The sequence below is a fragment of the Vicia villosa genome, linkage group LG2 (assembly GCF_029867415.1).
Source record: "Vicia villosa cultivar HV-30 ecotype Madison, WI linkage group LG2, Vvil1.0, whole genome shotgun sequence".
Classification (NCBI taxonomy): domain Eukaryota; kingdom Viridiplantae; phylum Streptophyta; class Magnoliopsida; order Fabales; family Fabaceae; genus Vicia; species Vicia villosa.
Window position 1 is genome coordinate 183744980 of NC_081181.1, and position 18046 is coordinate 183763025.

Consider the following 18046-nt stretch of genomic DNA (forward strand, 5'->3'; position numbering starts at 1 on the left):
GTGGATGTTTAGGCCACTGGTTCATTGCACTTGCAGATTCATCATAGGTGGAGGTTCTGGGCGCTGGTTCATCACATACTGATGTCTTGGCCGTGCGTCGAACTTGCAGTTTACCCCCAATCCCATCGCAGTTTGTGCATGCAATCATGACAGCTATATGAGCATGAATGTAAGTAATCATTCATCTTAGAAAGACACGGCTGTATATGGAGAAGCAGGGCACTATATTACATGTTCCAGAATCGTTGAATCCAAACTAACATTCAATACATTTTACATAACAAATCATCCAACATGAGCATATGCATCCCGTGATACATTTTTCAACTAGCACCATATGTCCTGTGAAAGGATTTTGATAACTGTCCCAAATTTTTAGACTCACAAGTAATGAAACTCCCCAAACAATTGGAATAAAAGTTAAAAGTTGTAGAAAAATTGAGTATTTTTCATTCTACCTTATTTCAATATTGAATAAATCTTCACTTCTTTTTGAATTGATGCTCTGTATCCCCAATTATAAATGTCCATGCATCAAACTATCTTAATTCGATTCATTTTTATCTTGGAATTTCCAGCCCATAGCAAGGAGATACAGTATATAATGTTAAAATGAACTCAAAACTGCACTCCTAAATTCAAAGTAGGGGGAACAAACCATTAATTTTGATTCACTGCACTTACTATTAAATCTTTCATCACCTAATCACAATTTCAGATTGATTTTTATCCAAGTTTATACATGTTCTATATACAAATGTAAACCAAATTTTTTTAAGATAAGTACTCATTCAAGTTCTAAACTATAAAGCCTTGTTCCTAGTGACCAAAGAATTTGAAGACCATTCCTGTTTTCAATACTTCTCTTTATGGCCTATTTGAGTAGAGAATGTAGCCACACGAATAATTGAAGTTATTGTCAGCTAACTTCATTCAGGAGTCATTCAGGAGCTAGTATAATATCTAACATGATGGCAACTGCAGCCCCAAAACCTTTACTAGAACCTTTAACTTTGATTCACTTCACTTATAATTCAATGTTATATAACCTAATCACAATTTTAGGCTGGTTTTTCCTTACACAGTCCTACAAACCATCTTTCTTTACTGTACGTGTTTCTCCTGATATAACAGAAAAAGAAAAAAATTACTAGAGCTTAAGGGTGTATTATCCCTTATCATGCCTCAATAAGGTTCTTGAATATTGATATGATTACAGTGACATTTATTATCTTGGTATGCATCTCCAAAGACCCAAATTTTGAGCCAAAATATTTACTAAACCTTATAATATGTTTTGACCATTCTAAAAAATATAATTTAGTCCACTATCATACCATCCTTGTGTCGAGGCAAAATCAGAAATGTGAAATAGTTTCTTAAAATAGATTTTTCTCACTAAAAATTCTTAGAATCTTTCTGTTGAGGGACCTGTTAAAGTTCTACATCCTATATTCAGGGTTATTAGGAAATATTCAGGATAGTAACATTAGCCTTGCATTTATTACAACAAAACAAATAACATATCTTTATTTTGAATCAATCACAGTAAAATCATCTGCAATTAACTGAAACAAAATCACAATGAACTGATAAACCAATTTCAATAACTTCTACACATTCACATTTTCTTTCAAAAATAAACTAACTAAGAAAAAATTGAAAACCAAAGTTGATTTTGGTGAATTGAAAATCAAAGACAAACTTTTTGGGCTTTGTTGTATTATTGCTTTCTGTTATCAACTAGTAAAGGACCCGTGCGCCCGCACGGGTCACGTAAAGTCGGTATAAATATTAAATAAATATAATATGGTTATGGTTAAAAAATTATATTAAAATATATATTAATTAAGCGAAATAATTTCTTCAAAATGATGATTATCATATCAATATTAATTTAATTTATCAATTTGTAGTTGTTTTCAATGATGATATTTATGTTGGATAAAAATTAAAATAATATTAGAGATAATTAATTATTATTGTTGATCACAATTTTAAGTCTGAAAAAATATAGTTCTTGATAAAACTACAAAAATAAATAAATATTGAGATAATATAGTTATTATGTACTATCATTATCAACAATTTTTATGGGCTCTCACCCCTAGTATGTCTACCCGCCTTTTTTTTTCGCAGACGCACATTATCAACGATTTTTATGGGCTCTCACCCCTAGTATGTCTACCCGCCTTTTTATGAGCATGATTCAAATTGCAAATTTAAATTATCAAAATAAAAAATTGCAAAAAAAATTATAACATCTATATAAGTCAAGAAACAAAAAATAATGAAATGACAGATTATAATTCAATGCAACACATTATGAGATTTAACTTTAAATATATATTTAATTTGATTTACCAAATAAAAATTTGTACAAAAGATGTATATTATTAATATTAATGTTACTTATCACATATATGTCGTTAATTTCTCATATTTGTGTTAGCTACTCATACCGAATCAAAAATACTAATGTAATGGAATAAAAACAGCTAAAATATTTAATTCAAATTGCATATCCAATAACAAAAATAAATAAGTTATTAAATAAAAAATAACTTATAATTTTATTTATAATCTTGACAGAAAAAGATTTATATACCAACTTTTTCTTTATATTTGATATATTTAATGAAATGAATATAAATTAGAATTAATGTCAAATATTTTTTTTATAGATATTAAAGAAATGAATATAAATTAGAATTAATGTCAACTATTTTCAATGGGAAAGATACAATAATGCGTATTGAAAGGTGTTATATGCGTTTAATTTTTAATTTTTAATTCTATACAAAATCTTTTTTGTATGTTTATTTACAATTATTTTATACTGATTCCTCTATATGAATTTGAATTATGTAAAGGTACTATATATTTGTTGATGTTGTATGGAAGGTAAAGAGTTATATGAATTTCACTTTTTTATGATTAATTAACCGTAATGATTACTTTTAGATATTGGAATTGATTTGAAAACTTGTAGCATGCAAAAGAAATAATGATTGTTTTTAGATATTGTCAAATATTAAAGACATAAGGCATGCTAATATGAGTTGATGATGTTAATATGAGTTAATGATGAAAAACCACAATTGAAGGCATGAAAATCGGATTAAAATATTTGTTTAAACTTGGACATGAAATTAATTTTGGTAGACATCGATTTTCTTATTATGATAGTAGTTATTATAATAGTAGTTATTATAATAGTAGATCAATTATTTCTTAAAAAATATTAATAATTGCAAATGTTAAAAAAGAAGACTAATTATTATCACCTAAAACTACATATTCCCAATGACATTTTCTTCAAACTTCTAATTAAAAAAGACTATTAATTATTACCACCTACAACTAAAATCTACCTCTATTGGTATATCATATCAGTATATCAGATCAATCTTTTTTTTTTTGTCTAACAGGTTCAGTTTAATCAATGATAAAGGATTGCGATAAAATAAAATAAAACTATTTAATATTTTATTAAATAAATTAGGATTGGAAAACAAAAAAAGTTAATCGTGTGATTTTTTTTAGCCAAACGTAGGGGTTGGTGTGAATCATAAATCTACTATAAATCGAAACAAAAATTTGATGAATGAATAGAGTGGGAATTCAAAAGGTTAATTTTCTGTTTCCAATATGTTAATTTCTTTAACCGAGAAAAATTGTTTGAAGTATAATAGGGTTTGGGAAAAGACTTTAGGTCAAATATAATTAAATAGGATTAATATTTAAAGTAATAAATAACATTGTGCGGAAGAAATTAGAAAGGACTGTGGTTCAAAAGCGGTGTTTGTGACTCTCTTTTTTCACGTGCGACCTTTCTGTTAAAAAATAATGCATTTAAGACTTGTTAGCTACAATTAACATTGAGAATCAAAATAATTAAATTGAAAAAAGAAATGAAGCATGCTTGAATTATTTGAAACATACATAATAAAAATGGTAATAATTTATACTACATATTTTATTCGTTATCATTTGGAACTGTAATTAATGATGGTTAAGAAAAATTAAAGATGAATTCTTATTAGCACTAAAATTGTGTTTTTCATGAAAAACAAAGAAAGTATATTTAATGCATTTTATAATTATTTGTGTGTAGTTAATTTTTTATTTAGATTGAAATAAATAAATTAAAAAATCATATTTAATTTATGAATTAAATCAAATCCTAATCCTTTTTTAACTCTCCATTGAACTTCAGTGAATCATATATTTAATTTATTGGTATTTAAGATGGTCCTCAGAACCATGAAGACATATTATTCTCTGGTGTAATTTTTATAGGAGAGAATCCTAGTCAAACTCTCCCGTGAAATCTTATCCTTCCTTTTGAAATTTTACGTGAGAAAATTGCAATCCCAATTTTAAACTCTCCCGTGAAATTCATGTACCAATTTTTTTCCAATTAAATATATTAAAAGTTTTTTTTAAAGAATTAAATATGAGGATGTACACTACTTATATATAATATTTTTATAAATAGTAAATAAATATATAATAGTTGATATCTTGGCCTTTTGTTTTAAATATAAAAAAGAAATAAATTTGTGTCTTTCATAAAAAAAATTGTTTATTCATCAATCATAATTTTCTCATGTTTTTTAATAAAAACAAATATATGTGTCAACTTTTAGAATAAATATTAACATCTTATCATAAATAAATGCTAACATTTTTTCATGTCAATTTTATTTTTATTTGTATCATGTAATAATAATATATATCATTTTTTATCAGGTATATGATATTTTTATTTAAAAAATTTATAAAAAAAATCATACTTAATTGATTGAAACAATTTTTTATAGAAGAAAATTATTGTTGCCTATAAAATTATAATGTAATGGAATAAAAACAACAAAAATATTTAATTCAAATTGCACATCAAATAGCAAAAATAGAATATTTATCAAATAAAAAATAAGTTATAATTTTCTTCATAATCTTGTATTATTAGAAGATAAATTTTTTTTTAGACCAACACTTTCCATTTTTAAAGGTTGAAATATATATTGAGACTAATTTAGAATAAAATAGATACTAAATAGGCGAATATTTATTGTATTGGTAACGATTGTGTTTTGGAACCTATTAATTAGGAATTATTATTATATATTAAATATAAATTTAAATTTTAGATGATCCACTCACTATAGAATCTCCAGTTTAAATTTCTTCCCTTTGATTTTGTTTTTTTAAAAATATATTTCATTAATAATAATAATAATATTAATTGAATTCTTCCCTTTGATTTTGATTTTTTTAAAATATATTTCATTAATAATAATAATAATATTAATTGAATGATGGACATACGATATTCACATTCTCATACATGAACATACAATTAAAAATAGTTAATAAATCTACTATAAAATATACAAAGAATAACAATTTTGTGTTTCATAGAAAAATGGTCAATACCAACTATTTTTTTGTATTTGATATATTTAATGGAATGAATATAAATTAGAATTAATTTAATCAATTTTTTATGGATATTAAAGGAATGAATATAAATTAGAATTAATCTCAACTATTTTCAAGGTGGAAGATACAATAATGCGTATTGAAAGATTTTATATGCATTTAATTTTTAATTTTTAATTCTATACAAAATCTTTTTTGTATGTTTATTTAAAACTATTTTATACTGATTCCTCCCTTTAAATTTGAATTATGTCAAGGTACTGTATATTTGCAAATGTTAAAAAAGACAACTAATTATTACTCACCTAAAACTACATATTCTCAATGACATTTTCTTTAAACTCTCTAAATAAAAATGATGTTTAATTATTACTACCTACAACTAAAACCTACTTCTATTGGGTCCTTTAGTTTTTCACCATGAATATTTATACAACAATCTATATATGTTAACTTATCTAACGGATTCAGCTTAACTAATATATTAGGATAAATTTAAAATTCAATGTATTTTGACTCTTATCTCACTTTATTAAAATCATACGTGTATAATATAAACCGTAAAATATAATATTAAAATATTTTGGTAAAATACAATTTTAATAATATTAATTATATTTTAATAGTGTTTGTAATGGAAGTTAATATATTATTTTTTTTAAAAGAATATCTCAAATAAATTAAATTGATAGATGGTTAAAAAAAATTACTACATCCAATTAAAAGAATAATTATTTTACAGGGACTCATTTCCCATTATCCCATATCCACCCATTATATATTTTTATTATAATTTCCCATTATCCCATATCCACCCATTATATATTTTTATTATAATAATGAGTCTTTAATATTAAGGTTAGAAAAATATTACTACATTCCTTTCATAAAATCTACGTTTAGAAATTGTAATTACGATTAAGGGTAATGAAAAAATTCCTTAAAACAATAGAATAATTATACTCAATTATGTAATAAAAAAAACATCAAAATGGTAGGGTATAGTATCAATTATTTACTTATTTATAAGTCTCATAATCTATATATAAACAACATATTGCAATACAATTAAACATATTTAAACCTCATTATTTATTTTAAATTATATATTCCATCTCATTTATATCAGGTTAGTTAAAATATTAAATATAATTTAATTGATTTAATAATTATTTTATTAGAGTAATTGGAATTTTTATTTAAAGATGTTGGTGTTTAACTTGTAGTAATGAAATATTAATAATCATATTCATAATCACATCATAGAAATCAAAAATAGCCTTCAACTTGCAAAAGATTTAAAAAGTCATCTGCATTAATTCGTATAGGCTCCACCACTATTAACAGACCATCCACTATTAACAGACCATTGAAAATCGGCAGGCTATGCATAGAATCATATATATGTATTAATTCCTATAGGCTGGAATAATGATGGATAACTTGTAATAAGAACATTCACGATCACGATCACGCTTTCCTTGCAAAGCAGATTGGCATGCACTGTAGGAATCACAATGATTCAATACTTTTATCAGAAATGACATAAAACATCTGTAACATAAAACTAACAGTTGTGCCATTTTATTTTTTTTGCCATTTATGAGCATATTAGTGTGACAGTATTATTCAAAATTATATATTACTGGATCCGTGACTGTATTATTCAAAATTATATATTACTGGATCCAAACTCAGTTCACAAAGACTTGAGTAAATTCAACACAACAACAAAATCAAACAAATAAATAAAGAAAAGTAAATATGTGAGAAAAAAAAGATAACAAAATTCTCACGGTAACAACATCAATCACCAACTTACCAAACAAAATATTTAAGGTATCCAGATATCTATCGGTGAAATCAACAATTTTAAATTTAATGGGAATTAAGTATACTTCCAAAATCAAACACCTTAATTTCTAAAATTATCAACATTTGAGTACAACGCTGATTTTTCTGTCAACATTTAACAAAAATCAAATTCCTCCAGATTTCTCAGCATAAAGACTTCATTTTCCTTATATTTAAGTCTAAACAAAACAGTAAAAAAAAATCATTTTTCTCTCATTAATTCATTTTTCTGAATTAAAAAATATAGATAGGTAGAAGTGGAAACAATAGTAGCAAATACAAAATGAATGCTTTCAAAGATAAATACAAAGAGATGGACAGTTTGTGCCTTTAACAGAGAAAATGAAGCATATGCAGTTTTGGAAGAATGAAGCTTACTTGAATTTTTGATATAAAAGCAACAGTAAGAATGAATCATATGAGATAGTAAAAATATTGCAGAGAGAAAAGTAATAAAAAATGCAACTCAAAATACCAAAATTCAACATCTAAACATTTCACGTTTCCAAAATTCAAAATGTGAACATTTCAGCTAATAAAACGAAGAGAGAAAACAACAATTCAACTCCACAAATTCCGTTGAATAATCCTTCCGTCGTTTAATAATTTATGTCTATAAAATTCAATTTTCATCACACTCAATAAAAAATTAAACCAAACTATATCAAATGATTAAGTAAAAATAAACAAAAGTTCATAAACTATAATAAAAATAATTACCTCAAACCCATAACGTTGGCAGAAGAAGAACGCTGTCAGATTCATCACTGTTAAGCATCTTTATAGCCATCGCAATGGAACCAAAACCTAAAACAACATCATTATCACCATCGTTAAATTAAAACCTAAATCAAAATCAGAAACTAAAACAACAAATTAGGTGATACAGAGGGTAACTGATTCACTATAACAGACACGCGTTGTATCCAAGATCTGCTGGTTATATAGAAATACATTAAAATCCAAAATATTTATATTTTAATATGAAGAAAAATCCAAAAGTCATAAAAGTAGATAAAAAGCTAAAAAGGTTTAGACCAAATCAAATAATTAATTCTCTCAATATTAATGCTAATAAATTTGAAAGAGACTATATGTAAAATTTATGAAGATTTTTTGACCAACCAATAGGATATGAACATTTGGTATTACCATTAATTAAAATTTTAAAAAATAAATGAAAGAAAAATTTAAAAAAATAAATGAAAGAAACCAAACCAACACGTGAATTTTTTTTCCATCATTTCAATCACCTCTCAAATCGTTTAACCATGGAAAAGAAAAACTCATGCCCTTTTTATGACCAAACTCCATGAAAACAAACTAACAGTTTCCATCCAAACACAATTGAAACATACCAAAAACAAATTCCCTCAAACTCAAACCCTAATCTGAATCTCATCCCAGAATTTATGGACAACAAACCATACGCACAAATCGATTCAAGAAAACAAACCCTAAAATCCTAAAATCGCTCGGAATAAACATCAAGAAACAACGATTAAAAGGAAAAAACGTTTTACAACATCAACATCATTCAAAATGGAGCAAAAAAAGGTTACCTACGAAGATGATAATTTCTTTGGTAACAAAATCGAAGCTTGACGGATACTATATTTTGATTCCTTATTTACTTTTGTTCATTGATTCTCTCTTCTACTGCTGGAAAACTCTTCTTATAGTTATGTTGTGTTGTTGCTTATTGAGGATTTTTATGTGATTGGTGAGTTTTGGAAAAGGATATCAAATACCATGATTGATGAAAAACAAAAAAGTTTAAGATGAAGGAAGAAGCATACCGTATTGAGATAATTTTTTCAAACAAAAAAAAAAGAAGAGTGGAAGATGAAGTGAAGATGAAAGATTTGTCCTTTAATGATGAAGGAAAAAGCAAGGAGGACGAAAGAAGTGCAAGGGTTTCAATTTTTCTACGTTTAAAAAGTTGATGGGAAAAAATGGGTTTCGAAGAGGGAGTGAAGCGAATCTAAAGGTGAAAGCTGTTTATTTTAGGGTTTGACGGCCAAGGAGAGAGGATGGAGATAAAATGGAAGAGAGAAGGAAAATATTGTTATTGTCGTGTGAATCTCAATAGTTTATTTGATATTGTTTGGAATATATAGAGGGAGAATAATGATACCCAAAAATTTAGTTTATTTGATATTCCAATGAAATAATTAATTTGGCTGCTGCAATATTCCAATAAAAAAATTAAATTAATTAGATGAGTGGCATAGAACGTAGTGCATATTTTCCATATTCCAATAAAAAAGATTTGCATTAAATTAGTTGTTGGAATGTAATGATTATTAGTTGTGCAGGTTTTTACATATTCCAATACTGAACTTTTGCATTAAATAAACTGTTGGAATGTAATCATGATTAAATGTAAAATTACGCTCAGGGGTATGCAAAACCATGTTTAATTGTTTGTCATTAGGGTATTTAAGGGAAATTGGTGGTAATTCATTTTTATATATTAAAATAGATAACAGGAACAATCCTCTCTCAAAGAAATTTTGTCACTGATGCAATCTTGTCTACCCATAATAAAACAAATACTTCAAAAATAAGGCCAGCATACCTCACTCATTGCAGAAATGGTGGTCCAGCCCCATGCTACTCCTGGGAATGAATCATTAGTAGGTTCGTCAGAGGTTGATTTTGGTTGGAGGGATTGCGATCAGACCATCTTAGCTTGTAACTTTAACGGATTATACTATTAAGGTAACTTACTTTAATTTTTAACTACTGTATATCATACAACATTTCCCTTTGCATACGATGTTGACTGTTAATTTTACAGATAGGTTAAATAAGCAAACATTCCAGGACTCCATACCTTACTCACTCATTACCTCACTACTCAATAGTTTAGGGCTGCCATTGGCCTAGGGGTTACTACAAGACTTAATTATCTAGGTCTCAATTAGTAATTAAGTGATATTTCTATTATTCAACGTATTGGCTAGAGGTGTATAAACAAAATAACAAACGTATTTTTCTCATTAAGTGAAGCAACTACATATATCAAATGATGAAATAATGCTGAAACATAAATTCGGAAAAAAAGAAAAGAAAAAAAAGAGTATGAAAAGAAATATATTTTACCCATATTCTGTCTTATAGTAGACCTCTCTCAATCATTTCAAGAAGAAGTTTCTCTGCTTTATCGTTTTCATCTTTTTCAAAGAGAGAAAGAATAATTGTCTCATAAGTTTTAGCATCCGGAATGCAACCACCGTCTTTCATTTTTGACAGCATGGCCAATGCCTCATCAAACAAGTCATTTTTACAAAAGCCCTTGATCATAGCGGTATATATAAAGACATTTAGATTGTGGCCTTTGACTAAAAGATCTTCAAAGACCTTTCGGGCATCCTTAAGTCTTCCACTTTTACACAATCCTTCAATAAGAATAGTATATGTGAACTTATCTGGTTGAATACCAATTTCTTTAAGTTTTGTTAATAATGCAATTGCCTTATCAACATAATGGTTTTTGCATAAACCACCCAATATAGAATTGTAGGTAATTATATCAGGTAGTTGACCTCTTTCGCACATCTCATGGAGAAGCTCCTGAGCATATGATATTCTCCCTAATTTGCACAAGCCATCAATAAGAGAACTATAAGTTATAGTATCAACAATAATGTCTCTACAATGCATATCTTGGAAGAGACCTATAGCTTCATCAACCTTTCGAATCTTACACAATCCATTAATTATGATATTATAGCTCCGAACATCTACACTTACTCCTCTCTGGGTCATAGTGTTGAATATATCCATGGCCTTATTCACTTCTTTCACTAGGCAATATCCATCCATTAAAGAGTTATAAGTAACAATGTTAGGTTTTATGCCTTTTTTCATCATCATGGCAAACACATTTTTGGCTTCTTTCACTTTTCCTTCCTTACAAAATGCATCGACCAATATATTAAAGATATATACATCCGACTTGATGTTTTCCAATATCATGTTATTAAACAAAGCCATTGCCTCTTTCAATTTACCAACAATGCAAAAGCCATAAATTAAAGCACTATAAGTGACAACATCAGGAGAAATTCTCTTAGCAAGCATTTCAAAATATAAATCAAAGGCTTCATTGACAAGTTTATCTTTGCACATACTATCAATAATAGTGTTGTACATTACCACGTTAAGTTGAACCAATTTCCCGTCAACTTGTCTAAGTAGTTGCAGGGCTGCTCGTGTTTCTCCAACTTTACATAACCCATTTAATAATGTCCCATAACTAACGTGATTCAATTGAAATCCAAGCGCTACAACCTTATCATGAAAGTGCAATGCTTGATGGACTTGACCTTTGAGACAGAGACCCTTGATGATTGTAGTCAAAGTAATGGCATTTGGGTGATAGCCCTTCTTAAGAATGTTGGCAAATACAGAAAAAGAAAGAGAATTATGACCCAATTGACAAAAGCAATTGATCAAGATGCTCAAGGTGACTAAGTTTGAAGCAATTCCTGTTAGTTCCATTTGTCGATGAAGTGAGACGGCAGTTGAATAATGGTTGGCCTTGACAAGGGAACCTAAAATCTGACCGAAATGGATGATGGGTGGGGTAGGATTCTGATGGAGCAAGCGATTGAATGAAGAAACAATAATATCTTCGTCTTCTTCTTCATGTAATCGAGAGTACAACCTTCTTGTTGAGTTTGAAAATGGAAAGTGATGAATTAATTTAGGGTTTGAGTGATGAGAATTAGGATTGAATTTAGGGTTTGAGTGATGAAAATTAGGAATGAATTTAGGGTTCGAGTGTTGAAAATTGGGAATGAAAAGAGAGAAAAGAAGACACCTGAAATTGGAAAACGACATTGCAACAATGAAAAGGATATAAGACTGAAATCACGAGATTGTTTTTAAAAACGAATCTTGCACTTCGTGATTCACTTCAGTGTTCTGTTCCTACGGTTTTTTTTTTTTGGTAAGCTTTGTTTGAATGATGGAACATGGGATATATAATATTATAAGATCCCTATTTAAAATTGAACATGACTTTAAACTACTCCCCTGTCATAAAATAACCCATAAACTAAGGCTTTTTTTAGATTGATGAAATTGGATGGAGCGGAGCGAAATGAGATAGGATAAAATGATATTTTATTATTGGAATAATTTAAAAATTGAGCGAAATAAAGTGACATGGACTTCATTTTATTTCATTCCATCACTTACCACCATATTTTTTTCCCTCAAATTTGGGCGGAATGAACAATTTGCCTTGTCCCGTCATACAATTTCCAAACAATTGAATAATATTTTCATTACACTCTACTCCATTACGCTCCATCTCACTCTGTTCCGCTCCGTTCATTTCATAATATTCAATCAGAGCCTAAGAAAATATAATAAATAAAAGAGAAATTATAACTGACACTTTCACATAAATTAAGAAAATATGATAAATAAAAGAGAAAAGATGACAATTTTACCATGTTATGAAATAAGAAGATAAAAGAGAAGAGAGATGAGAGCAATTCCGTATTATTTCATCGGTGTATATTTTACAATAAGGTTGGTCCTATTTATAGGACAACATACAGACAATGTAATAAATACACAATATTATAAATAAGGAATAAGTTGATTGGGAGACAATCATCCAATTATTCATAACACTCCCCCTTGGATGTTTGTTTTGGATATGTCTCGTTAAAACCTTACTAGAAAAATCCATTGGGAAAAAATCTAGTAAAGGAAAAAGAGTACATATCCTTTTAAATAAATTTATTTCTCCCCCTCAACTGAGCGATCATTCTTCGATGATGAAGACCAATCTTTTGCACTAGTTAATTAAAAGTTCTATTTGGGAGTGACTTTATGAAAAGGTCTGCAAGGTTATCATATGAACGAATTTGTTGGATGTTTATATCACCATTCTTTTGAAGATCATAAGTGAAAAAGAACTTTGGAGAGATGTGTTTTGTTCGGTCTCCTTTAATGTAACCATCTTTCATTTGAGTGATGCATGCAGTATTATCTTCATATATGGTCGTTGTATTTATGTTTTCAGAAGACAAACCACAAGTATTTTATATGTGTTGGATTAAGGATCTTAACCAAACGAACTCTCGACTTGCCTTATGTAGTGCTAAAAGTTATGCATGATTAGATGAAGTTGTTGATATTGTTTGTTTATCCGATCTCCATGAAATAGTTGTACCACCACATGTAAACAAATAACATGTTTGTGATCCACCGTTGTGAGGATCTGATAAGTAACATGCATCTGCATAACCTGTTAATTCGAGTTTTGATACTTTGGTATAAAACAGACCCATGTCTATTGTACCTCTAAGATAATGAAGTATATGTTTGATTCCATTTCAATGTCTTCGTGTGGGTGAAGAACTGTATCTTGCTAATAATTAACCGCATATGATATATCAGGACGTGTATAATTAACAACGTACATTAGTGCTCCAATCACACTGAGATATGGTACTTCACGACCAAGCAATTCTTCATCCTTTTCTCGAGGCCTGAAAGGATCTTTCTCTACATCTAATGATCTAACAACCATTGGAGTAGACAGTGTGTGGCATTTGTCCATATAGAAGCGTTTTAACACTTTTATATATAGCATTCTTGATGTACAAATATTCCTTTGTCCAAATGCTCAATGTGTAAACCTAGACATAATTTTGTCTTTCCTAGGTCCTTCATCTCAAACTCTTTCTTTAAACAATTCATAGCTTTTGGAAGCTATTCAGGAGTTTCAATAATATTTATGTCATCAACATAGACAGCTATTATTGTAAATTCTTTTCCTGATCTTTTTATAAAAATACAAGGACAAATTGAGTTATTTGTATATTCCTTTCTAAGTAAGTATTCACTAAAACGGTTATACCACATGCGTCCAGATTGTTTCAGCCCATAGAGAGATTTGTTCATTTTTATGGAGTAGCTTTCTCGAGATTCAGAATTATGTGCTTTTGGTATATTGAACCTTTCAGGGAGTTTCATGTAAATTTCACTATCAAGTGAACCATACAGATAAGCTGTTACAACATCCATCATGTGCAAATTAAGCCCTTCATGTGCTACAAGGCTTATTAAATATCAAAAAATGCTTGCATCCATTACAGGTGAATATGTCTCATCAAAGTCAATTCCATATCTTTGCAAAAATCCTTGAGCAACAAGTCGAGCTTTGTATCTGACAATTTCATTATTTTCATTTCGCTTTCGCACAAAAACCCATTTGTATCCAACAGGATTCACACCTTGAGGTGTTCGCACTACAGGTCCAAAAACTTGTCTTTTGTAGAGTGAGTTCAATTCTGTTTCAATTGCATCTTTCCATTTTGGTCAATCCTCACTTTGTCTACAATTTTTAATAGACGGTTCATGATCCTCTTTGTCATTTATCACATTTAGTGCTATATTGTACGAAAAAATATCATCAATGTCGACTTCATGTCGGTTCCATTGTATTCCATTTTAGACATAATTTATCGAGATCTGTTTATTTTCATCAATTTCAGGTACCTGATCAATCTCTTCTGGAGATGAAATGTTTATTATGTCTGAAGACTCTTTTAGATTTTCTATATCCTCACTTGGGCCATCTTTATTCTTAACTCCCTTTCTTGTTCGAGGATTTTTATCTTTGGAATCGATTGGTCTGCCACGCTTCAGGCATGGTTGAGACTCATTGGATTGTCTAACAGGGATATCTAGTTTTATTGGAGCATTTGCAGCTGGTATATATGATTTAGTCACACCTTTTGGACCAGTGAATGCATTTGGTATTTGATTTGCTAAGATTTGCAAGTGAATTATCTTTTGAACTTCTAGTTCACATTGTTTTCTTCAAGGATCAAGATGAGATAATGATAATTCATTCCAACTGTTCTCTTTTTCCAACTTCTTATTCTCTCCCCCTAATGTTGGAAAATTTGATTCATCAAAATGACAATCAGCAAAACGAGCAGTGAATAAATCTCCTGTTGTTGGTTCAAGGTACTTTATAATAGACAGAGATTCGTATCCAACATATATTCCCACCCTCTTTTGAGGACCCATCTTCGTGCGTTGTGGTAGAGAGATTGGGACATACACCGCACATCCGAAAATTCTTAGATGAGATATATTAGGTTCTTTACCAAAAACTAATTCTAAAGGGGAAGATGTGTGGTAACTCGTTGGCCTGATGCGAATCAAAGTTGCAGCATGAAAAATTGCATGTCCCCAAGCATAAACTGGGAGTTTACATCTCATAATAAGTGGTATTGCAATTAATTTTATATGTTTAATAAATGATTCTGCAAGTCCATTTTGTGTATGAACATGTGCTACCGGGTGTTCAATATCAATTTCAATAGACATACAATACTCATTAAATGCTTGAGATGAAAATTCTGCAGCATTATCAAGACGTATTTTCTTGACAGGATAATCGGGAAAATGAGCTCTTATTCGAATTAGTTGAGCTAGCAATCTCGCAAATGCCTGGTTGCGAGTTGAAAACAAACAAACATGTGACCATCTAGTTTATGCATCCACTAAAACCATAAAATATCTAAATGGTCCACATGATGGGTGTATTGGCCAACAAATATCACCATGTATACGCTCTAAAAAATTGATAGATTCATTTTCAATTTTTGTTGGTGATGGCCGAATTATCAACTTCCCTTGCGAGCAAGAGTTAAATGAGAACTTATTTGATTGAATAATTTCCCGACTCATTAATTGATTACCGATTGAATTTTCAATTATTTTTCGCATCATTATGTAGCCGGGATGGCCCAACCGGTCATGCCAAATTACAAATTTATTGTTATTTGTAAACTTATGGTTTACAATGGCACGTGCTTCAATTGTACTAATATAAGTGTAGTACAAGCCTGATGAAAAAGTCAGTAGCTTTTCCTTTACACATTTTCTTTCCAAATTTTGTTGTGTAATCAAGAGATATTCAATACCTCCATCATCTTTTGTTTCAATATGGTAGTCATTTAGGCGAATATCTTTAAAACTTAATAAATTTCTATTAGATTTAGAGGAATACAGTGCATTCTCAATGTGTAATATTGTTCCTCCACTTAACAATACACTGGCTCTTCCGGAGCCTTCAATTATTTTTGAGGTGTCACATATAGTGCTAACATCAGTTTTTCGTTATACTAAGTAAGAGAAATATTTTTTTAACTTTGAAAATTGTGTGAGTAGTTGCATTATCAACGAGACAAATATCTTCATTAGTGGCGCAAGTGTCGACATTCATTCTAAAAAAATAATAATGAGTTATGAGTGCACTTTAAACATACAATTTATTTAAACAATAAATTATGTAAATGAATAGAAAACAAACACACTTTATTATTATAGGAAATTAAATTTCAAAAACAGGATGCAAAATTGAATTTTAAAAAAAAAAAACATTGAGAATTTAAAGCATTCATAATAACTAAAATAAATAGAAAAACTCTATAATTTCTATTTCTTGACAGTTCCATCTCCAATAAGGTGGTCAATTTTTTCATTTGGATCAGCAAAGAAATCACCAATATCTAAATGAGTAACATCTATATTGCCATAATCGGGATAACCATCTTCATTAGAAAAATTTGTCTCAATCCTTGTTTTTGTACTTTTTAGTGATTTTTGATAAAGATCAACAAGGTGTTTTGGTGTACGACAAGTGCGACCCCAATGACCTTTCCCACCACAACGATAGCAATAATTCTCTTTACTTTTGCTACTTTGACCACCTTTTTCATTCTTTTCAGTATCTTTCCACTTCTGGTGAAAGGGTACATTCTTATGATTGCCATTGCGGTTATGATCAAAATTAAGACCACGAGCATTATTATGGGCACGGCCACGACCGCGGCCACGCGCACGACCACGACCATGATTTTTCACATAGTGATCGTGTCTTGCTACATTCACTTTTGGGAATGGAGTTGTGCCTGCAGGGCGAGCCTCGTGATTTTTCATCAAGAGTTCATTATTTTGTTCAGCCACAAGAAGACAAGATATCAAATCAGAGTATTTATTAAACCCTTTTTCTCGATAATGCTGTTGTAGGAGCACATTGGATGCATGAAAAGTGGAGAATGTTTTTTCTAACATATCTTCATCAGTTACTTTTTTTCCACATAATGTCAGCTTAGAGGTTATTCTAAACATGACAGAATTATAATCACTTACACTTTTAAAATCTTGCAAGCGTAAATGCATCCAATCATAACGAGCTTTTGGTAGAATAACCAATTTTTGATGAGCATATCTCTCTTTTAAATTTTTCCACAAAACATATGGATCAATTACAGTAAGATATTCATTTTTAAGGTCCTCATGAAGATGACGACGAAGGAATATCATGGCTTTTGTCTTTTGTTGATCAGATGATATATTTCCTTCTTTAATAGCATTACCGTGACCTTCTACATTTAGATGGATTTCAGCGTCTAGAGCCCAAGGCAAATAATTCTTTTCCGAAATGTCAAGAGCCCCAAAGTCAAGTTTTGCAAGATTTGACATACTTAATTCTTCTAAGTCTTGGAGCATCGTGCTGATAACATGTTATGAAATAAGAAGATAAAAGAGAAGAGAGATGAGAGCAATTCTGTATTATTTCATCGGTGTACATTTTACAATAAGGTTGGTCCTATTTATATGACAACATACAGACAATGTAATAAATACACAATATTATAAATAAGGAATAAGTTGCTTGTGAGACAATCATCCA

At 29.3% G+C, this 18046-nt stretch overlaps 2 protein-coding genes across 3 annotated transcripts; both read right to left on the minus strand.

Moving 5' to 3' along the window:
* Nucleotides 1-14: 14 nt before the first annotated feature.
* Nucleotides 15-12281, minus strand: LOC131653211 (putative pentatricopeptide repeat-containing protein At1g12700, mitochondrial). Of its 2 annotated transcripts, XR_009299034.1 has the most exons (3): nucleotides 10411-12281; nucleotides 9884-9924; nucleotides 16-153 (listed from the first exon to the last, which is right to left on the minus strand). XR_009299034.1 is itself a non-coding variant. In XM_058923298.1 (2 exons), the coding sequence occupies exon 1, from the start codon at nucleotides 12151-12153 to the stop codon at nucleotides 10423-10425; it is 1731 nt and encodes a 576-aa protein (XP_058779281.1). In that variant the 5' UTR covers nucleotides 12154-12281; the 3' UTR covers nucleotides 15-153; nucleotides 10411-10422. The 2 variants fall into 2 exon arrangements, 1 of the variants encoding a protein (XP_058779281.1); XM_058923298.1 differs by lacking the exon at nucleotides 9884-9924 and having other exon boundaries at nucleotides 15-153.
* A 4504-nt stretch (nucleotides 12282-16785) lies between these two features.
* On the minus strand, nucleotides 16786-17835 carry LOC131650824 (uncharacterized). The gene has a single exon (XM_058920536.1). It carries the CDS (start codon nucleotides 17833-17835, stop codon nucleotides 16786-16788), a length of 1050 nt encoding a protein of 349 aa, XP_058776519.1.
* Nucleotides 17836-18046: the final 211 nt, after the last annotated feature.